This window comes from Chlorocebus sabaeus, chromosome 2, assembly GCF_047675955.1.
Source record: "Chlorocebus sabaeus isolate Y175 chromosome 2, mChlSab1.0.hap1, whole genome shotgun sequence".
Lineage (NCBI taxonomy): Eukaryota > Metazoa > Chordata > Mammalia > Primates > Cercopithecidae > Chlorocebus > Chlorocebus sabaeus.
The window spans coordinates 34,697,286-34,719,038 of NC_132905.1; the positions used below are offsets into that span (position 1 = coordinate 34,697,286).

The 21,753-nt window shown below is 51.8% G+C and overlaps 2 protein-coding genes and 1 long non-coding RNA gene across 14 annotated transcripts in view; 2 read left to right on the top strand and 1 right to left on the bottom strand.

Moving 5' to 3' along the window:
* PTPRA (protein tyrosine phosphatase receptor type A) overlaps positions 1–14,729 on the top strand; it is a 163,907-nt gene extending 149,178 nt beyond the window's left edge. For 4 of the 12 annotated variants that reach the window (XM_037990667.2, XM_073007157.1, XM_073007189.1 and 1 more), the window contains 9 exons: positions 268–361; positions 684–760; positions 1,271–1,405; positions 6,886–7,011; positions 7,091–7,242; positions 8,628–8,763; positions 9,553–9,623; positions 11,784–11,915; positions 13,482–13,694. In XM_037990667.2, the coding sequence (XP_037846595.1) occupies positions 268–361; positions 684–760; positions 1,271–1,405; positions 6,886–7,011; positions 7,091–7,242; positions 8,628–8,763; positions 9,553–9,623; positions 11,784–11,915; positions 13,482–13,590 (1,032 nt within the window). In that variant the 3' untranslated portion in view covers positions 13,591–13,694. Of the gene's footprint in view, positions 1–267; positions 362–683; positions 761–1,270; positions 1,406–6,885; positions 7,012–7,090; positions 7,243–8,627; positions 8,764–9,552; positions 10,168–11,783; positions 11,916–12,681; positions 13,036–13,481; positions 13,695–14,142 lie in introns of those variants that run through there. The other 8 variants (XM_037990670.2, XM_008019184.3, XM_073007187.1 and 5 more) reach the window with 6 other exon arrangements.
* LOC140709227 (uncharacterized) lies at positions 14,325–17,405 on the bottom strand. The gene is made up of 2 exons (XR_012089629.1): positions 16,844–17,405; positions 14,325–16,291 (listed from the first exon to the last, which is right to left on the bottom strand). It is a non-coding gene; the product is annotated as an uncharacterized lncRNA (long non-coding RNA).
* Positions 17,406–17,430: 25 nt separating this feature from the next.
* On the top strand, positions 17,431–19,693 carry MRPS26 (mitochondrial ribosomal protein S26). Its single transcript, XM_008019207.3, has 4 exons — positions 17,431–17,694; positions 17,787–17,933; positions 18,033–18,156; positions 19,177–19,693. The coding sequence occupies exons 1-4, from the start codon at positions 17,483–17,485 to the stop codon at positions 19,309–19,311; spliced, it is 618 nt and encodes a 205-aa protein (XP_008017398.2). The 5' UTR covers positions 17,431–17,482; the 3' UTR covers positions 19,312–19,693.
* Positions 19,694–21,753: the final 2,060 nt, after the last annotated feature.

A 21,753-nucleotide genomic window follows, 5' to 3' on the forward strand; every position in this document is an offset into this window, starting at 1 on the left:
TGCTGGGATCCCTTGCTCCAGGATCACAAAATTCTAGGCCAGAAGATTCTCAAGAAGAGTCCACAGGAGCCTGGAAGGTAGCATTTCCCAAACAGGCTCTTGGCTTCAGGGTTCTGACAAGAACATATGGGAACAGAGGTCAGGGCCCTGGTGAGAAGAGCAGTATGGAGCCAGAGTGGCCTGAAGGTGCAGGCCGAGTGACAGGTATAATCTTGTCAAGTTCAGTTACTGAGATTAGTAATGTTTCCCCTCCCTTTCCCAATTCAGAAGTTAACATCAATCAAAATCCAGAATGACAAGATGCGGACTGGAAACCTTCCAGCCAACATGAAGAAGAACCGTGTTTTACAGATCATTCCATGTAAGAACCACTCCAGAGCCTTATTGCCCCATCCCTCAATTCCCTCCACCCCTTCCACTTCTCAGGTACTAGTTAATGATTGGCTTGTAGACAAAAACCATGGCGTTGCATCCAGTTAACAACATGGCGTTGCCTCTTGTTGCACCTTAGTGGCTTCTGGAAATAAAAGAACAGAAAAGCCAAAGGCTTTCTCCCTAATGAGCTAGGAACAGACATGTCGTTGCCCAGCTGGGATTCTGTCTGCCCAGGGCCTGAGGTGGGAGCAATGCAAGGACAGGGAGAAGACAAATGATATTGGCTAGAGCCACTGTCCTTCTTACAGATGAATTCAACAGAGTGATCATTCCAGTTAAGCGGGGCGAAGAGAATACAGACTATGTGAATGCATCCTTTATTGATGTAAGTGGTGGGTGTGACCCCTAAGCCCCCAACACCCCATGGTGATCCAGCCAGGACTTGCAGTGCCTCCCTCCCATACCTGCTGGGGAGGATCATGTTTGAATCAGTCAACAAATAGTGAATTGATACCCACCCACCCACTCACCCTGTACATTAGGTGTGTCCAGCTCCGTAGAGCAGAAGGTGGGGAAAAACAGATGGTATGCAGCAGTATAATACCTGGTAGAAAAAGTTCACAGTGCAGACCACAGCCAAGAGGAACCTGGCTGCCCTCTGATCTTTCCCATTCCTGTCCTCTTCATCCTAGCTCTAATCCCTGTTTCCACTTCCCTGTCTCTTATAGAAAGCAACCAGCTTGTCAGATAGGGTTTAGTCTTTGGCCACAGGGGAGCTCTGTATGGGCTGAGTTTGCCTCCAAGCAGTCCCCATCCCTTCCTAGTGGCCTGTCTTCTCCACTAGTCCCTCTCTGATTAAACCATCTCACCCTTGCAATTAACCTGGCCCGTGCAGGGCTACCGGCAGAAGGACTCCTATATCGCCAGCCAGGGCCCTCTTCTCCACACAATTGAGGACTTCTGGCGAATGATCTGGGAGTGGAAATCCTGCTCTATCGTGATGCTAACAGAACTGGAGGAGAGAGGCCAGGTGAGCTTAAAAGGTCCTGGGGCGGTGAGAGACAGCATGAAAAGGTGTGTGTGTAAACGGGGAGGTTGGGAAGGCAAGAAGGTGTTTGGACCTTGTCTTTGACTTATACGGTCCAAAGAGTACATTTGCATAGTATAAGTACATACTTAAAAGGTATATAAATACATATGCATTTCCAGGCTTGCCCAGCCAGTTGGTGTCTAAGCAGTCGTTAGCTTCTCCCAAGACTAGAAAAGCAGTGTGATCTGAGCCTCCCTGTTATTCCCAGACAGCTCACACCCTTTCACTTTCTCCTGAATACAGTCCCCCTAGCCTAGCCTTTGCACAGTGCCCCAGGCAGGGCACCCTCTCCTTCCCAGTGCCCCAGGCAGGGCAGCTAGATCAAGGTTCTGAGGTAGACCCAGTATGAGTGTCCCTAAGAAGGGATTGCCTCATTGCTGACTACATAAAATAAAGCAGTAGAATTTAAGAAATTGCACAAACAAGAAACTTACAGTCTAATATTCAATAATAAGGAAATCTTTTAAAGAAAAAAGCCCTCCAAGTCAATTAAAAAGCAGAGTTGTATGGAAACTCATACTAAAAAGGGACCCTAGCAGTCCCCTAGGTCAACTTCCTCTCAGTATAGGAAACCTCCTAATATTGTTCCTGAGTCAGAATCATACAGCCTCTACTAAGCACATTCAATCTCAGGGATATCTCCCTCACCCCCCACATTACAGGGGAACCCAGTCTGTGTTTTGACAATGCTTATTCTTTTAAAAATTATTTCTGATGAGGTTGCACATTGCAGCAAGTGAGTGATTCATTATGTCTGGAGTGTCACTTAGCAGGGATCAGAATCCAGAGAATGGGCCTGGAGAGAAGCTAGCAAGGCCTGGTGAGAAAATTCCTTTAAGCCACAGTGAAGAGTTTGATCTTCACAAAGGAGTTGAAGAGCCCTTGACAACATCCAATTTGTGTTTTTTAAAAACTCCCTCTGGCAGCAGTGAGGAGGACGCTTTAGAAATGCGGAAGCTGTGGCAGTAATGCTGGTGGCCTGGACTCAGGTGGTGAGAGGGTGCTATCCCAGAGAGGGTGAAGTGAGGAGGAATTAAAGATGGCACCCACTCATGACTCATTGAATTTATAGTCAAACATTTAAAATACAAAGTATGTTTTACATTAGTTGTCCCAAGTCACTACTTGTTCCCCATCTGTACTTACGTTAACTTCGGTACAAGGCTTTACAATATTTGCTCACCCTGATGTTTCATTACATCAGGTTGTTTTGTTTGTTTGTTTGTTTGTTTGTTTTTGAGACAAGGTCTCATTTTGTCACCCAGGCTGGAGTGCAGTGGCACGATCTTGACTCACTGCAGCCTCAACCTCCCAGGTTCAAGTGATCCTCCCACGTAGCCCACCAAGTAGCTAGGACTAAAGGCACGTGCCACCACGCCCGGCTAGTTTTTGTATTTTTTTGTAGAGACAGGGTTTCACCATGTTGCCCAGGCTGGTCTTGAACTCCTGGACTCAATTGATCCACCCACCTATTGACCCAAAGTGCTAGGATTACAGGTTTGAGCCATAGTGTCCGGCATTTTTTTGAATTGTAATCAGCTATTCTTCTTAGACTTGTATGATGTACCTAATCAACAGACATATTTTGTAGGTCTCCATCATCTTTTTTTTTTTTTGAGATGGAGTCTCACTGTGTCACCCAGGCTGGAGTACAATGGCACAATATGGGCTCATTACAGCCTCTGCCTCCCAGGTTCTAGCAATTCTCTGGCCACAGCCTCCCTAGTAGCTGGGATCAAAGATACCCACCATTCATGCCCAGCTAATTTTTGTATTTTTGTAGTCATGGGGTTTCACCATGTTGGCCAGGCTGGTCTCAAACTCCTGACCTCAGGTGATCTGCCTGACTCGGCCTCCCAAAGTGCTAGTACTACAGGCGTGAGCCACCACGCCCAGCGTCTTCATCATCGTTAGTAACAATACTGACGAGGTGGGAGGTTTGGTTAAGGTGCTTGGCTTTGCACTCAAGGAGGCACATACCTGAGTAACAAAGGCCATTTAGGAAATGAGCCACCGTGTTCTCAGGAGCTAGGTGCCTATTCCCAGCCCTCTCTGATCAACCGTGTTGGAACCTGCAGATCAGACCGGGGCCCTACATGTGGTTCTTCCTGCACCCCTGCCCTCCAGATCTGTGATGGGCAGGACCAAAGAGCAGGCCAAACAGCTGGAACCGCGAACATAAGGACCATCTCAGCCCACTGCCCTGTGATGAAATGTGGCCCAGTGAACATCTCCACCTCTGTCCCGTCAGATGCAGGCTCTTCCATCCTTGAAAAGGACCTAGTAAGAGTAAAGGGCAGGGGACCAGGAAGCATTTCATGTGTGTGGCAGTGGGGAGAAGAGTCATGCACACACAAATTCTCCTACCCGCTGAGTGAGGCCTCTCCCTCTACCTTCCACTGTACCTTATGCTCTATCTTCCTAGGGCCAGTGAAGCAGACAGTAGTGCTTGCCCTCAGAAGCTTCTGAGTGGATCAGAACAGGATATTATTGATGTTCTTTACAAGGCCTCACCGGACCCCAAGTTCACTTTCTGTTCCATTCATGTTGTCAAGTGTAGGTTCCAGAGATCATTAACGCAATAGGCCTAAATGATGCAATGAAAGGTGCCTACATTTATACAGTGACACTACCATCCTCACTTACAGTATTAAGTTCCCAGAGAAAAAAATCCGATCCCAAAATATAAATTCTATACCTATATAAATTAAAATCCCAAAGGAATTAAGAATTTTAAATTATCTCCTTCTGCTTTTTTTTTTCTTTTTGAGATGGAATCTCACTCTGTCCGCCAGACTGGAGTGCAGTGGCACGGTCTCAGCTCACTGCAACCTCCGCCTCCAGGATTCAAGCAATTCTCCCACCTCAGCCTCCCGAGTAGCTGGGATTACAGGCATGCACTACCATGCCCAGCTGATTTTCATATTTTTAGTAGAGACAGGGTTTCATCATGTTGGCCATGCTGGTCTCAAACTCCTGACCCCAAGTGATCCGCCCGCCGTAGCCTCCCAGAGTGCTAGGATTACAGGCATGAGCCATTGCCCCTGGCCGCCTTCTGCTCTGTTTTAGGTAAAAGGGTTCACCAGGATGCGTGGTAAGCCTTGGGTTCCCTCAGCAGCTGCAGCTTGGACCATCAGCCTGGGCAGTCAGAGCAGTGCCAGGAACTCCCATGCTAGGTTAGCCCAACCCTAGGCCTCATCCTGCTTCTCTAAAGCATAGTGAAACATGATAGCATTAGTCTCCACAAAGCTGTGTGTCCCCATCACCAGTGTCAGCCTTAGATTGCATAAGAGACTTCATGCTGTCTGGTGGAAAGACAAAGTGGGAGAAAAGACAGAAAAGCTTCCGTTTCACTTCTTTAAGATGCTGTTATCTAGAGGCCGTAACCTGAATACACAAATCTGAGATGTAACTCCAGTCCCCAGCTTTTCTTCTACTGATCTTGAACACCCATTCCCTATCTTCTGTCCCTTACCTACTGATGATTTTAACACCAGGCTTACTGCTCCTTTTGAGCCCCTGTTCCTGACTCTGGTTTTGGAGGCATCAGTCACCATGTGGATGATCCATCTATCCTTAGTCTTTCTATTTCTCAGCTTTCTCAGCCACCTCATCCTGTGGTCAAGTCACGATCTGCCCTGCATCTGCACCACCTTTAGAATCTCAACAAGGCATCCGCCCTGGTTACTGCCTCCTTCCTCCCACCTCAGTATTCTCTTTTACTCCAGTCATTTTTGTCTTCGTCAAGTCCTTAGAGCCATTAATGCCTCCACTTTCTCAACATCAGCCACCCCAAACATGTCCTCACCTTCCTTCTTACTCTGTTTTTGTGTTTTGAGTTTTGTTTTTGAGCGTTTGAGTTTTCTGATTTGAGTTTTTGTGGTATGTCATTATCATTATTACCTTTGTTTATTCCCTCATGCTTTTTTTATTTATTTATTTTTTTTGAGACAGTCTCGCTCTGTTGCGCAGGCTGGAGTGCAGTGGCGTGATCTCTGCTCACTGCAAGCTCTACCTCCCAGGTTCACGCCATTCTCCTGCCTCGGCCGCCCAAGTAGCTGGGACTACAGGCGCCCGCCACCATGCCCGGCTAATTTTTTTGTATTTTTAGTAGAGACGGGGTTTCACCATGTTAGCTAGTATCGTGTCGATCTCCTGACCTCATGATCTGCCCGCCTCGGCCTCCCAAAGTGCTGGGATTACAGGCGTGAGCCACCGCGCCCAGTGTCCCTCATGCTTTCTTACTTTCATGGCAAGCTCTCTAGTAAAACCCAGATATATGCCTCTATCTGATATAGCAAACATCACTGGGCAAAAACACAAAACAGTGCCAAATGCTCTCACATTGAACTCATGACCACAAATCTCATAGGGGTAATTGGTGCCACCTAGCAATGCTATTGCTCTTCCTTTTCTTCCTGAAACCTCCAGCATCTGCTCTTGCCTGTCCCATCATACTCACACCTTAGCTTGTGACCTGGCCTCATTCTTCTCCAAGAAATCAGACAAGAACACTGTCATCCTCCCACCCCCAAACAACCAGCCTCTTCAAATCTGTACCAACTCTCTTCTCTCTTGTTACAGTGGAAAAGGGTTTCTGCATCTCTCAGTCCAGCTGTCCACTGTGCCTTTGGCCCCTGCTTAGGGATGTTGCTGCTATAACCATCTTCTCTCCCACCTCCATCAGCAGTTCCCCTCTCTAACCACTACTTTCATCAGCCTATACATGTTACATTTCCTATCTTTTGAAAACAAAAAAATTTGCTGATCCCACTTTCCCTTCCAGCTACTATCCTGTTTTTCTGCACCCCTTCCCAGCAAAACTCGTTTAAAGAGTTGGCTTTCGGCCGGGTGCAGTGGCTCGAGCCTATAATCCCAGCACTTTGGGAGGCCAAGGTGGGCGGATCACAAAGTCAGAAGATCGAGACCATGCTGGCCAACATGGCAAAACCCCATCTCTACTAAAAATACAAAAATTAGCTGGGCGTGGTGGTGCATGCCTGTGATCCCAGCCACTCGGGAGGCTAAGGCAGGAGAATCGCTTTAACCAGGGAGTTGGAGGTTGCAGTGAGCCAAGATAACGCCACTGCACTCCAGCCTGGTGACAGAGTGAGGCTCCATCTCAAAAAAAAAAAAAAGAGTTGGCTTTCTCCCCCCAAGTTCTTTCTTTGCTCTGTTCCTTTCAGGCTTGGCCCCCCTGGGACTGCTTTAGTCGAGACTCACCAGTGAGTCTTTGGTGAGGATCGGAAGCTAATTAGAATAATGTGATATAATGATCCTACAAGTTGTCCATACCTTGAGGACGAAGTGTGTCAGCGTAAGAGGTGGCTGTACTGAGAGGGGTCAGGCTGCTCGTGGGCAGTGCTGCTTCTATACATGTGGTACTCTGAGCCCCTCACCTCTCCAACTTGTCCCTCCAGGAGAAGTGTGCCCAGTACTGGCCATCCGATGGACTGGTGTCCTATGGAGATATTACAGTGGAACTGAAGAAGGAGGAGGAATGTGAGAGCTACACCGTCCGAGACCTCCTGGTCACCAACACCAGGGTAAGATGGGTGGTGGGTGGACTCTGCCCCCAGGAAAAGCAGGGTTATCCCTGCCTCCCTGATCCCCTTTCTTCCAAAGGAGAATAAGAGCCGGCAGATCCGGCAGTTCCACTTCCATGGCTGGCCTGAAGTGGGCATCCCCAGTGATGGAAAGGGCATGATCAGCATCATCGCCGCCGTGCAGAAGCAGCAGCAGCAGTCAGGGAACCACCCCATCACCGTGCACTGCAGGTATGGCTCACCCTTGCCCTCGGGGAGAGAGAAAGCAAGGAGGGGCAAACGGGAAGCTGGTGACCATGGGTCAGACTGAAGAAAGCCACACAAGAGCAAGATATTGGTGAGCACATGGTAGTCGAGATTGATGCCAAGACAGGATTGGATGCTAAGAGAGGACCTTGGAGCTAGAACTTGGCACAATAAGTGCTAGAGTTCGGATAGTGGGCAGGAGACCAGCAAGGGAGACTGGCAGTGGAGACCCCGGTTGTGCTATGTGAGATAAGGGCCTGGCCTCCTTAAGAAGCACAGGAAAAGAGAACAGGGCAATTATCTTAAAAACAGTGGACTGTAGGTATGGCTTGCCCTGTCTGTACATTGAGGAAAAATGAACAAGACTAAGAACAGAGGGTGAAAGAGAAGAAGAGTCAATGGTGTCTCCCAGGTTTGAGCCTGGGTTGGTGTGACCAGCAGAAGAAAGATAGTAAAGAGGCTTGTTTGAGGGGAAAAGTTGAATTTTATTTGGGGCATGTTGCTGGAGATTGCATTTTAGAAAAAATGCACTCCTTTACTTAGAATCCTAACAACAGCTTACAAGGCCCAACATGTTCTAAGGGCTTCCTGGCCAGGGCCGGCAGAGGATGGTGTGTACTACAGGCTGGCTCTGACCCCACACCCACCACTCTCCTTTCTTCTTTCATTAACTGCATGGCCTTCAGCACCCTGGGCACACACCTGCCATGGGCCTGAGATGCCGTCCCAGGCAGCCACAGGGCTTTGTCCAAGCCTTCTCTGAGTACCCTGCCTAGAACTCCTACTCCTCTTTTCCCTTCTCTTAACACACATCTTGTCTAGGGACATTGCTAAACCCCACAGTCCCTGCCTCAGAGTAGGCACTCAGTTTCTGGTGGGTGAATCAGCTGATGACATTGAATAGGGGGATAGCGTCAAGGTCAGAGTCTGGATTCCTGGGATTTAGGAAGAAAGTGAGAGACATGGAAAGGAATCAGCAAATACACACCAGTGTAGGGAGGGGGTTTGTCAGGGAAAGGGAAAGACAGGACTAGAGCTAGTTCTAACCTGAGCAAACGGCAGGTTAGGACAACTCAGGCCAGCATGTGCAGGTGGACAGCAATGGCTCCGTGCTGGTGGGGTATGAGTGAAGGTCATCCCCCACAGTTCAATAGGTGAGTCCCTCCACAATACATGGGGCCATGCAGGAAGGGCACAGGGTACAGTGCCTCCCGACCCAGAACCACACTCCAGGCTGGGTGGGGGCCCACAGGGCAAAGGCGAGCACCGGCTGCCTGCCCCCACCTCTTTGTCTACCACTTACCACTGTCACTCACCCCCTTGCACAAAGGGCAATGACAGGTGTGGTAAACGTGTCTGCTCTGTTGCAGCGCTGGGGCAGGAAGGACGGGGACCTTCTGTGCCCTGAGCACCGTCCTGGAGCGTGTGAAAGCAGAGGGGATTTTGGATGTCTTCCAGACTGTCAAGAGCCTACGGCTACAGAGGCCACACATGGTCCAGACACTGGTATGCTACCCACATATTTGTCCCTGCCACCACATCACCTGCAGCCCTTCTCTGTCAGGGCCAGCTCAGGGAGGAGGCTCTTCAGAGGGGCCCACCCAGGAGTCAGAAGACTGTCTAAACACAGACCTGCCCTTCCCCTCCCAAGGTGCCCCAAATACACAGGAAGCACGTTGGGAGGCAGGATGGCAGCAATGGGAACATAGCCCCTGTTGCCAGAGGATGGGCCAGGTTAGAAGGGGGTGTCTGGGTGCCCCACAGGGCTCATCTGCACTTCTCTGTGGGTAAGGAAGATCCAGGAGGAGTACCTGCCTTTGGGCTTGGGCTCCCTGTTGAGAGGTCTGACTTTTAACAAGCCACACATCCACAGAGGTTTCCCTGAATCCCATGGAGCTAGAAATGTTTGAGGAGTAAAGAAAAGTGAATGTTAGTAGGTTTGGGAGACAAGGTTCTGAGAGCCAGGGTGCATGCTAGCCTGGCAGCCATGGTAAGTGTGGGCCATGCTCTGCTGCACTGTCTCCCAGCCCAGCACATGCATGTCTGACCTCTGTAGAGCCTGGGTCAGCTCTGGTCAGCTCTGCTTGTAGAAGGTCTGCTGCATTCAGCCCAGAAGGGGAATGCTGTCAGAACTCTGGCAGGCAGATCAGAGCTCAGGTGAAAGTTCAAAAACATTCAGTTCCTCTCAATTTTCCATCTTCAAAAAAAAAAAAAAAAAAAATGAGTCTGTTAGGAATTACAGGTACTGTGTGTTCTTCAGTAACCCTGGCTTTTTCCCTATCTTTCACTCTCCAGGAACAGTATGAGTTCTGCTACAAGGTGGTGCAGGAATATATTGATGCATTCTCAGATTATGCCAACTTCAAGTAAGCAGCAACAAGCGTCCGTGGACCAGAAGGATTGCCTTTAATATTTTGTAATATTCTGTTTTGTTAATATACCCCAAATTGTGTATATATCTTATAACTGTTTTAGAAATTGGTACATAGGCTTCTATTACCTATTAGGTGGAAATTTTATATGTAAATGTGTTAGCACTGATAGTCCTTTTTCCAATGTTTTATTGGGGAATTAAATAGTGTGATGTTTGGACTGATATCGTGAAATCCTCAGCCAGGAAATTGGGCTGGATTGTGCTTTGGTTAATATATCTTTCCCTAAAGAAGATAAACACAAAATCCATTCCAGGTAGCTTGGCACCAACTAAGAAAAAAAGCACAAAGTACTCAGAGCTCTAGAGGAAAGTGGTTGTCCCCATACCATCATGCACTGTAAATATCCCTCCCCTCTATCCCTGGTCCCCTCCCCCATCCCCACCACCTATATTATGGGAGTAATAGGACCAGAGCGGTATCTCTGGCACCACACTAGGGACTATCAGGTAATAAAAGCTTTGACTCCCTGAGGAAATGTCTCTCCCTTTGTCTGGGGGTGGGTCAGCCATACAGGCTGGGGCTTGGCTGTTCATGGCCCTGCTGTTGCTGTTCTCTCTGAGCAATCTGAGAGAGGCCACAGTCCCCTAACTCCTCCTATCCACCAAACACAGCCTCTCCAGTTCTTAGGTGATCTCCAGGACCCTCCTTTCATTGCCAGCACATCTTTGGTTTAGTGGTCCTGGCCAGCCTTCCTCCCTATGGAAGGTGGCCAGGTCCTCACTGAGCCTCCTTAAGGACAGGGGCACAGGGGAGAGTGGAGCTGACTCAGCTTTGGGCTGAGGCCAGTCTGACCTCTCCAGTCTGTGGTGCTTTGCTACAAAGCTGTCTGGATTGTGTCACCCTGTCCAGGATAAGTCTTTATATCCACATGTATTGTGTTGAATTGCTTCCATTTTCTTTCATACGGGTCCTCATTTCTGGGAATGTGAATGTTTCTCGGATCTAGAAGTCAGGATGGTGGGAGTCTTAGATCCCAACTTGGTTTTGAGTGACATGTTAGACAAAAGTGTTGAACTTTTGTTTCTTAAAGAAGCTGGATGTTCATTTATGTCTCCTATAACAGTCTGCCCTGTCCAGAGACCCAGTATCCTTAGGATATTGTTCTCATCCTCATGGTTGAAGCTGGGTCACTGCCATGTCCATATTCTACCCTAAGGAAAGAGCATGGAGAGCCAGCAGCTTCATTTCTAAGGACAGGAAGCCAAATCTGCACTTTTCATTTCCACTCATACCCCACACCCCATATTCCACTCATTGGCCTCACAAGGTTTTCACCTGGTCATAGCTATGCCTAACTACACAGTGTGCTGGGGAAGTGTGATCTTTTGTTGCGTTGGGAGAATGGGTCTGTCCACTGCCTCCCAGCCTCATCAGCAGCTTACTACAGGAGCAGGAGAGTGAACTGGTGGCTGTGACTGTCAGGCAGGGCCTTTCTTGAAGAGCCAGCACAGGCCTGGGCTCCACAGAGGCTTCTGGAGTGAGAGGTGGCACCCCAGCCTGGTCCATGGAGGCATGCTTAGGGGTCAGCACTACTGAGCTTCTTGGAGGAGGTGGGACTTGAACCAGACTCATGGGATGCTGGAAATTTAGATGAATGAAAAGGAGGAAAGGTGAAGTGAAGCCACATTACAGAGGGCCTCAGAGTCCAGATAAAGCAGTTAACATGTAGTGGCTCCAGGAGAGAAGCCTGTCTGTGCACCACATATCCAGGATGTTTGTGGGAAGGAAGGAGATGTGCAGAAGGGACCCAGGAGGCAAGGGCTGCAACAGACCCCTCTGGAAGTTTACAGGAGGTGAGTGTGAGTCATTAGAGACATTCAGTTCTGTAGGAACTAAGGAACTCCCAAGAGGCAGTAAACTTAAAACTCAGTAGTCTCAAGAGAAGTATGGATAAATTAGGCAAAGATAGAATCTGAGGAATTTCTGGTGAGGGTACCAAGTTTGGGGAGCAGCCCCTGGCTCCTTGCAGGCTACCCTTCAGTGCTCTGTGTGGCCAAGTCCAAGTTGATGCAGGAGGGCAGGCACTGGGTCAGCAAGCCACTCAGTGAATGTGCAGATAAGGCCGTTCACAGGCGCTTTTGTGCCTCCCAGCAGGCTGCCTCCTATTGTCAAGGCTGGCCTTCGGCAGGATGTGGCACCGTGGCCTGAGTGGTTTTCTGCTGAAGTCCATGCTGATTTGGCCAGTGGAGAGGCATCACCTGGGTGCAAAACCGGTGTCTCCAGGTAGGAATGACCTCAGCTGTTTGCTCCCTGTCTTGCTCAGGCTGTAGATGTGTCCCTCATCCCTTCATGCCTCCCTCTTCACTCCTCTTTTGCTTTCTACTTGGGGCATGCATGTTTCCAAGAGAGGTGAACCCAACAGAAACTAGTGTAGGCCAAAAGGAAAATGTGCTGAGGCTCACACAGCACAGTCATGTGGAAAGGGCAGGGGTGACCGCTTCATCCAGTGCCCTTCCCACAGCCAGTCAGTTGTGACCCAAGGGGCTTAGGGTAGGAGTGTTTCTCCATAGGGGAAGAGTAACAGCCTGCACCCACCACACACCCAAAGCCCTACATCCTGCCACACTCAGACCTCACTTCATTTGGGCAGGTCCCTCCTGGGTTGCAGCTTCCTTCTTTGTTCCCCTGTCCCAAATACTCAAGTCTCTTTCATTAAAAATAAAGAGCAGGCCAGGTGCAGTGGCTCACACCTGTAATCCCACACTTTGGGAGGCCAAGGCAGGTGGATCACTTGAGCCCAGGATTCGAGACCAACCTGGGCAACATGACAAGACCCTGTCTCTACAAAAAAATAACAAAAATCAGCCGGGCATGGTGGCACACACCTGCAGTCCCAGCTACTTGGGAGGCTGAGGTGGAAGGATCACCTGAGCCCATGAGGTAGAGGCTACAGTGAGCTGTGATCATGCCACTGCACTTCAGCCTGGGTCAAAGAGACCCTGTCTCAAAAAAATAGGCTGGGCACAGTGGCTAATGCCTATAATCCTAGCACTTTGGGAGGCCAAGGTGGACGGATCACCTGAGGTCTGGAGTTCGAGATCAGCCTGGTCAACATGGTGAAACCATCTCTACTAAAAATACAAAAATTAGCCGGGTGTGGTGGCACATGCCAGCTACCAGGGAGGCTGAGGCAAGAGAATCGCTGGAACCTGGGAGGCAGAAACTGCAATGAGCCGAGACCGCACCACTGCACTCCAACCTGGGTGACAGAGCTAGACTCCGTCTCAAAAATAATAATAATAATAAATTAATTAATTACATAAACAGCATGTCTCCCACCCCAGGCCTAAGTTCTTCCCTGTTTATGAGAGACTACGTGAAAAAGCCTGTACTCTGTCTCTTCCCTCTTCCTCATTTCATTCCCACACGTTTCTTTTTCATCCCTGCTCACCAAGGTCACCTTGGTGCTAAACCCCAGGGATCCATGGTCTCTTCCCTTGTGTCACAGGCTGTCCTCTGCCTCTTATCCTCACCCTTTAGCTGCTCCTCCACTGTCTCTTCTCTCAGAGGTCAGGATTCTGGGTCTGTCTCTGTGGACCCTCAGCTCGCCTCCAATCCCAAGTCCCCCATAGCCTGGTCGCATGTCAGCGTTGTCCAGAGATGCCTGCCTCCCACTGCCCACACCCAGGGGCCCACCCTCCTTTCCTCTAACCCTCCCACATTCTCTGGCCCCATGGATCCGCAGCAGTTCCTGCTGGCCCTTTTCCATTTTGTTCCTTACGCTGCACCCCTCCGCTGCCACTCCCTGCGTCCATGACTCCAGCTCACTTGTCTCTGTCCTTCACCCAGGTCGCCTGCTCAGTTTGTGCCCCTCTGTGCTCCTGCAGCACCTGAGTGTTTATTCACCTCTGAACCTCTGCTTTCCCACCTGAGTACGCACAGCTCCGGGCTGCAGTGACTTCATATCCTAAGGACTGGCGCCCCATGGTGAACAGATGGCTTTCTATGTTCTAATGAGAGGGATACAAGAGTCCAGAGTTCTAGTCTAGAAAGGACATCAAACATTTCTAAAAAGCTAAGTATGTTGCCAGAAAAAAAAGGAAAGCAGAGCTTTCCCCAGGAAGCTTAGCTCTGGTTTAGATTTTTCAGGAAAAAAACAATCAAATTACAGAATAAATAAAGGCACCCATCCCCCTTTTAAATGAACACCAGCTTTGAATAAAACGTTCTGTAAACCCCAAGCAGAACTAAACTAGTACATTGAACTTAGATTCATTTTCACTAAACCACAAAGCAAATGTTTTCCTAAAAATCACCCGGTTAACAAAGTCTGTGTCTTTAAGCCAAAACAATTTAACTGAACATACAGGCCACACATTCATTTCAGGTCCCTGCTAATAAGTCAGTCTGGAAATTCACAGGTGTGCCCATCCTGCCTTGGCTGCTGAAGTCCAGGTGTCTAGGGCTGACTGATGCCCATTATGCCTCCCCTTCCCCATCTTTGTCACAGGATTTGACGCACCAGCTCTCCTAATGACTCTGTCCACCACAATGCCAAGCCTGACCCTGGCCCTCCCATATGCTGTTCAGCCCAAGCACGGAGATTGGCTATTAACCCTGTAAATAGGCCTCTGACCCCCAGAGGCTGATGGCTAGCCAGGGAAAGCTGAGCTGCTGACGCAGACTGGGAGGCAAGAGCCCACTTCCAGCAGCCAGGCTAGTTGTGTCTAAATCCATGACTGGGGAGGGGTTAGAGCCTTGAGGAACAAAATTATTCTACTGGTTGCTGATGGCCCTGGGAGGCTGCACTGGCCCAACAGCTGGGCCCCATCTCATGGGTCCGCTTCTTCACCAGGAGAGAAGCCACTCCTGGGTAGGTACTGCCCCACCCAAATTCAGCCATCTGGAGTGACCCAGCCCTGGTTCCCAGGTATGTGGATGTGGATTGTCCCACCCAACCCACTCTATAGTGAGCAAACAAGCCCTCTGGGACAGTGGTCACAGCCTCCCCTGTACCTCTGAACAGCCTGCCAGGCTCCCTACTCTTAGGCCTCCACTGTCCACCAGGGAATGCCCTGAGAGTTGGGGAACCCCCAGGCATTTCCCCTGCCCAGGACGGTCTTTTGGTGTCAGGGAGGGCTGTGAGGGCTTTCTAGGTCTCAAGATGAGGAGCTTGAAGATGCAGCCTGGCAAGTAAGAAGGCAAGACCAGGACATGGGCCAGCCAGAAGCAGGAGTCTGGGGCCTGGAGGCTCCTGGGAAGGTGGTGGCGAGGGAGCATCTGTTGGTGGCCTCAGGGCAGCAGCTGCCTGGTGAATGTTCGTGGAGTGGATGCTCTGGAAAGGGGGATGGGTAGTAAGCTTCTCCCCCTCCCCTCTCAAGACGTCACTGGAGTCTGGGGGTGGAGCTGCCTGGTCTATAAATCCTGGGGCCATCAGGCTAAGGTCCTGCAGCCGCCTGAAGGAGCCATCTCATCCACAGCTCTTCCTCGGTGAGTGGGGAGCCTTCCCTAAGGGCTGGGGCACCTGGATCGAGCTTCATCCTGGGTCCATGGTATGCTGCTCCTTTTCCCCATTCCCAAGCACCTCCACCCCTGAACCATGCCAGAAAAGTCCCCTTTTCCTCTCCTCTCCGCAACAGCTCTACCATCTATTGTGCTTGCTGCCCCTGGCATGGGAGGGATAAGGGGTAGAAGCATTTGCCCCCATCAACACCACACATCCATTCCACATCCCCAACTACTATGAAAGAGAGACAGCAGGCCACAGAGAAAAGGGCGGAAGGCCTGCCACTCTGTGGCCTAGCACTGGTGCTCCAGACGCCCCTATATTGAGAACTCCCCTGACCATCCATCTGTCCTCCCATCCATTGGCCTGAATTCAGGTCTCTGTTCCCCTCCAACTTTCTTCCACTTCTGGAAACTCCTTGAAGGAAGGATGGATGGGCTTGGACAAGTGGGAGGGCCCTCAGAGTTGGCAAGGCAGGTAGCCTGTGTGTCCCAGGCTCAGGGAGAAGGCTGGTCCCCTGGAGCATCGTCCCCTGCTGGGCCAGGATCCCCCAGGATCTGGACCCCTGTGTGCTTGGGATGAAGAGCCGTGGCAGAGAGGGAAGGGCATAAGGAGATACCAAAGCTGCCCCTGGGATGCCAGTTTTCCAAGGTGGCCCTGTAGGAAGGGGGGTGGGATGTAGGGGTGAGGTAAGGCTCCTTGAATGCTGTACCCTGTCCATTAGAGCAGCCATGGCCAGTTCCAGGCGAGGCCTCCTCCTGCTCCTGATGCTGCTGACTGCTCACCCTGGACCCTCAGAGGCTCAGCACTGGTCCCATGGCTGGTACGCTGGAGGAAAGCGAGCCCTCAGCTCAGCCCAGGATCCTCAGAATGCCCTTAGGCCCCCAGGTGGGTGTCTCCCAGCCTGATTGGGAGGAAGAAAGTGATGGCTGGGGGCTCCCCCACCCCCCTGGAGCCTGAAGTCGGGGTAGGGAGGACAGCATCAGTTCCCTTCTAAGGAAGGGCCCTGGGCACTGCAGCAGGCAGCCCAGCCCAGGCTACCTATGGCCTCCCAAGTGATGCCCTGGCTCACCTGGAAGACAGCATGCCCTGGGAGGGCAGGACCATGGCGTGGTGGTCTCTTCGCAGGAAGCGACATCTGGCACAGACACTACTATGAGTGGGATGAAAGGTCCCCAGCATCAAGACCAGCCACTGGTCATCAGTGGCCATTGTGGCTTAGGGGTAGATGCAGGGAGGGTGGGGAGAATGAAACACCACTGAGAATGCCCCCTGCCACAGCACCACCAATCATTTCTCAGTGCCCCTACTGCACACAGCAGGGTGCTGTCTGCTATCCTTCCTATTTCCCAGGAGGATTCTAGACAATTTATAAAACACTTAGGTTAAAGACTGAAGTCACTAGTAGAGTAGAAGGAGATAATTGAGCCAATGACTGTCTTGAAATGGACAGACCCTGGGCCAGTGGAAAGAGGTGAGGGATGCAACCTCAGGCAAATAGACAACAAGGCTAAGAGGACCAGGTGGTCACTGACATGTGCACTAGGAACATCTCAGGGACTGCAGAGCTCCCCAAGACATAGCAGAAAGCAGGCGTGGGGAAATAGTTTGTTACTATTTTGCAAATCAAACATATTTAAAGTGCATCAGGAGAGCACGATAACTAAAGAAGAAAGTAGTAAGTTCCTATGAGGCAAAGTCTTACCGCCTGATTTATGTGTACGGGCTCTGGTTTCCATGCGTCAGGCTTGTTTAGTGTGGACCAGAGGGCATGCCCAAGGGAGCTGGAGATCCCCACACCCGCTGGATCCTCAGGCTTCTAGGGGAGGCGGGGGAGCGTCCAGCTCTGGGAGGCCAGGTGGGGACTGGTGGGGACAAGAGGGGAGAGGACCGGGAAGGTGGCAGCTCGGCGGTCACGAGACCAGTGTCTTGAGGCCTGACCGCCACTTCTCCCTCTGCAGACGACAGCCCGAGAGCCCCGCCCCGTCCCGCCGTCCTCCAATAAAGTGTGAGGTTCTCCGAAGTTGTTGCCTCGAATTCTGTCCTTCGTCCCCTCCCTCTCTTTCCCGCTGAGACCTTTCCCTGCGTGGGGGCTGGAGGGAGGCAGGTCCGGCCCCGAGGGAGGGAGGAACGAAGGGATGGCCCCGGGCCCTGGCAGGAGGGCTGGGCCAGAGCCTGGGGGCTGGGTGCGGACGTCCGCAGGGTCGCCGCTTGGGTTCCAGAGGCCACACGGCCGGGCGAGGTGTGAGGGACAGCCTGAGGACTACAGGTCCCAAGGTGCCCCGCGCCGCTTCCGGGGCACGGTGGCGTTCCGGCAGCGCGGCCGCAGTGAGGAGACGCGGCCATGCTACGCGCGCTGAGCCGCCTGGGCGCGGGGACCCAGTGCGGGCCCCGGGCCCCGCTGGTGCTGCCAGCGCGCGGCCGCAAGACCCGCTACGACCCGCCGGCCAAATCCAAGATCGGGCGCGTGAACATGCCGCCCCCGGTGGACCCTGCGGAGTTCTTCGTGCTGATGGAGCGTTACCAGCACTACCGCCAGACCGTGCGCGCCCTCAGGTGTGCGGCCGGGGGGAGGTGGCCGTCCGCGCGCGCTGGGGACGGTGGGGGCGGGCGAAGAGGTTGCCGATACCTGCCGCGTCTGCACCCAGGAAGGAGTTCGTGTCCGAGGTGCGGAGGAAGGCGTACGAGGCCCGAGCCGGGGTTCTGGCGGAGCGCAAGGCCCTGAAGTACGCCACCGAGCACCGCGAGCTGATGGCCTGGAACCAGGAGGAGAACCGGCGACTGCACGAGCTGCGGTGCGTGGGGCGGGGGGCGGGGCGGGGCGGGGCGGGGCGGCCTGGCCGGCCTGGGAGAAGCCCGAGCCCCGCTCAGCCTCGGCCCCTTGACCCTCACAGGATAGCGAGGCTGCGGCAGGAGGAACGGGAGCAGGAGCAGCGGCAGGCGTTGGAGCAGGCCCGCAAGGCCGAAGAGATGCAGGCCTGGGTGCAGCGCAAGGAACGGGAAGTGCTGCAGCTGCAGGTGGGCAACGCCTCCGGAGGGTGGGACTCCAGTCGGGTTCGCGGCTTGCGGGGCACTGGGAATTCTGGGTACCGCGACGCGGGCGCTGGCTATGTGCAGAGACTTAGAGTTGGCAGGTCAGGATTTGGGAGAGGAGAGAGAGTGCCAGTCAGGCGCAAAGACCCGGAGGTGAGCAGAGTAATTGGACAGTGTTCAGGTGCCTAGCAGGTCTGTGGGAGGGACCCTGTGTTCCACAAAGAGGTTGTATTTTGCATAACAGGTGAAGCCGTGAAGGGTTAAATATTTCACGGCTGGGATTAGCAAGTGTGTGACTTAAAAGCAGGGAGACCACTTAGGAGTAATGCAGTGAGAATGGATGAGGCTTGATTTAAAGTAATATAAGGGTAGCTAGGAGCGGTGGTTCACACCTGTAATCCCAGTACTATAGGAGGCCTAAGCGGGCGTATCACTTGAGGTCAAGAGTTCGAGTCCAGCCTGGCCAACATGGTGAAGCCCCGTCTCTCCTAAAAATAGAAAAATTAGCCGGGCGTCGTGGTGTGCGCCTGTAATCCCAGCTACTGGAGAGGCTGAGGCATGAGAATCGCTTGAACCCAGGAGGCGGCGGTTGCAGTGAGCTGAGATGGAGCCACTGCATTCCATCCTGGGCGACAGTGAGACTCCGCCTCAAAAAAATAAATAATTAAATAAAGTAGTAAAGTAATAGGGGGAAGGACGAGTTAGAGTGATTCAGAGGGGACCACTGAGGGACGGATTTCACCTACCAGGACGTGAGATTTTCATAGCTGGCACTCAGGGCTATGGCTGAAGTGTCTGAGAAAAGAGCAATGTAGCAAAGCAACCTGATATCACTCCACTGGGAGGCCAGAGGGGCTCTCAATGAGGACCTGGACTCCAGGCATGCTTTCCCAGGGCGAGTGGGAGCTGCTTTCTCAGTGGGGTGAGAGGCCAGCAGGCTGGGTGGGCTGGCTGGCTGGCATGTGCCCGGGGTTCCTGTTGAGCTGGGCTTTTCTCTCCCGATAGGAAGAGGTGAAAAATTTCATCACCCGAGAGAACCTGGAGGCACGGGTGGAAGCAGCATTGGACTCCCGGAAGAACTACAACTGGGCCATCACCAGAGAGGGGCTGGTGGTCAGGTCACAACGCAGGGACTCCTAGGGGCCCAGTAAAGACAGTGCCCGCCGAGGGACCATGTTGGTATTGTGGTGGAAGAGTTGGCCCTGACCTGGAATAAAGCAGTTGGTGCTGCTTATGAGGACGGTTCAGCCTTATCCAGCACAGCCTTCACGTTTTGCCCTCTGCTGTCAACACTTGGTCAGAAACTTCCAAACACAGTGCCCTGTTCTGCCCCTGTGTACAGCCTCAGCACACCAGGAGACCCTAGAGTGGTTTCCATCTCACAGAGGATCAGACAGGGCCACAGCCCCCTCAGCCTGCCAGGTCATCTGAGTATCATCAAGAGTAGTGATGGGCAAATTACAGTCTGAGGGCCAAATGTGCCTGGTTCCTGTTTTTGTAAAGAAAGTTTTGTTGGAACACAGCCATACCCATTCATTGACTTCTTTTTACTACAGTGGCAAAGACAAGTAGTTGCAACAGAGACCATATGAATTGCAAAGCCTAAAATATTTAACTTTTTACAGCAAAAGTGTAGCGATCTCTCATCTGGAGCTTTAGGGCTCTAGCCTGGAGCAGATGTCACCCAGGACCTGAGCCACAAGCTAACCATTGGCCAGGGGCCTGCCTCTGCTCTATACTGGGCTTTGCTGGCCAGAGTCTGGTGTATCCAAGACCCAGAAGGCAAAGAGGAGACCGCATTTCTTCTGGGTTCCACAAAGAGGTTGTATTTTGCCTTACAGGTGATGAAGCCATGAAGAGTTAAATATTCCAGGCTAGGATTGGCAGGTGTGTGACTTAAAAGCAGGGAGACCATTAGGAATGGGTCTGTCCACCCATGGCCTCAGTGACTACATTTGCCCTGGCGTTGCCAGCGCCCTTGGGCCACCCAGCAGATTGCTGCTGGCAGGGAAGACCTGGTTGACCAAGATTTTATGAGGTTAGTGTGGCTTAGCAAGCACTTGAACCAAACTCTGGGGGTACCGAGACTGCCTGTGATGATGAAGAGAGTATATAGATCCGTAGTCCTGGTTCAGATGCAGGCCCTCAAGCAGTGTCTGGGATGAGCTGGAGGAATGTTTCTCAACCAGAGCAGCTTCCATTTGCTGCCATGCACATGAACTCCAGCTTCTCTCCATGACTCCCACTTTGCAGGGAAGGCCTAGGGACCCCCAAGAAATGAAAACGTTTTAGGGTATATGGGCAACTCTTATTGCAGGTGAGAAAGCAGGTAATAAGGTGCAAGCAGAGGTGGTGCCTGGCACCCAGCCCTCAGAGCACTGCACTCCTGAGAACCTTGGCCTCCCTCCTCAGGCCGGTAATAGCTCTTCTCCCCTGGCAACAACTTTAGCCAGAGCACAGTGGCATCCCTGCTTTTAGGTGCGAGGCATCTGGAGTGAGACCTGATGGGCACACATGGTTTGACGATGTCTTCCATGGCCTCCGGCTTCGTCATGGTGAAGAGTGGACCATCTGGCCCCCTGCACTGGAAGAAGCCTTTGATGATGTGGCACATAGGCCCGTGTTAGGAAGTCCGGTTTTATGTAACATACTCCTCCCTGGACCTTGTCTCCATCTTCCAGTTTCATTCTTTCCAAGGCCTCTGTACCAGGATCCAGACATAAGCCATCTGTCTGTTCAGACAGAGGACACGCTGACCTCGAAGCTCTGTCTTTGGGCTAATTCCACTGCTGTCCAGCATGGGGCTGGAACTCAGCATTCACTGCTGATGCCGTTATGTCATACAGAACCACCTGGAAACCAAGTGTCACGTTTTTATTCTCTACCCACAGCCACCTTGCTGGTATAGGCACCACTAGGCAGCTTATTGGTACCTTCAGGGTTAACTCAAACCCAGGGCCATTGCACCTGCTTCTAATGGAACATAGAGTGCAGCCAGGTGCGCAGGTAGCCTCAGATCCCATCCAGTCCAGGTTGCAGAGTCATGTGATGCCACAGGGTAGAATGGCTGATCTCCACAGAACCCTGGATGGTTAACCTGATGGACATGGCCTTGCTCAAAACACCAGAGTCTCTTCAGATCCTTGCCTCAAGCTCCTAGTAGGGCTTGGATCTGCTACAGACAATGAGCTCTGCAGGGTTTCAAGGGGCAGAGTTGCCAGAATCATGCTGCAGCCTGGACCACCCAGAGAATGTCTTGTTCAAGACTCTACTTGTGGGTGGTAGATTTGGGGTCTACCTGGTAAATGCATTTGGAGCAGAACACCCAAAAGTAAGTGCTTTCACCAAGATGGGAGGAGGCCCACCAGGCTTTGTGGATAGGCAGGATGGACCAGAAATTTGTGAGTGGCAAATTTTTCCTGAAGGACCCAATCAAGTATAGATGTTTTACCACGAAACTTGGGATTCTTGCCCCTTCCAGTTGTCTAGAATAAGCATGGTGTCAATGAGTGGCCCCCTGCCATGCTGTCCTGGGGATGGATGGTGTAGGTAGGTCTTGAGGATCTGGTTATGCAAAACTGT

Coding starts and splice junctions, on each gene's coding strand:
- MRPS26 (XM_008019207.3), top strand. CDS start 17,483: ATGCTACGCGCGCTGAGCCGCCTGGGCGCGGGGACCCAGTGCGGGCCC. Junction 17,695..17,786: donor CAGACCGTGCGCGCCCTCAG/GTGTGCGGCCGG, acceptor GTCTGCACCCAG/GAAGGAGTTCGTGTCCGAGG. Junction 18,157..19,176: donor GGGAAGTGCTGCAGCTGCAG/GTGGGCAACGCC, acceptor CTCTCCCGATAG/GAAGAGGTGAAAAATTTCAT.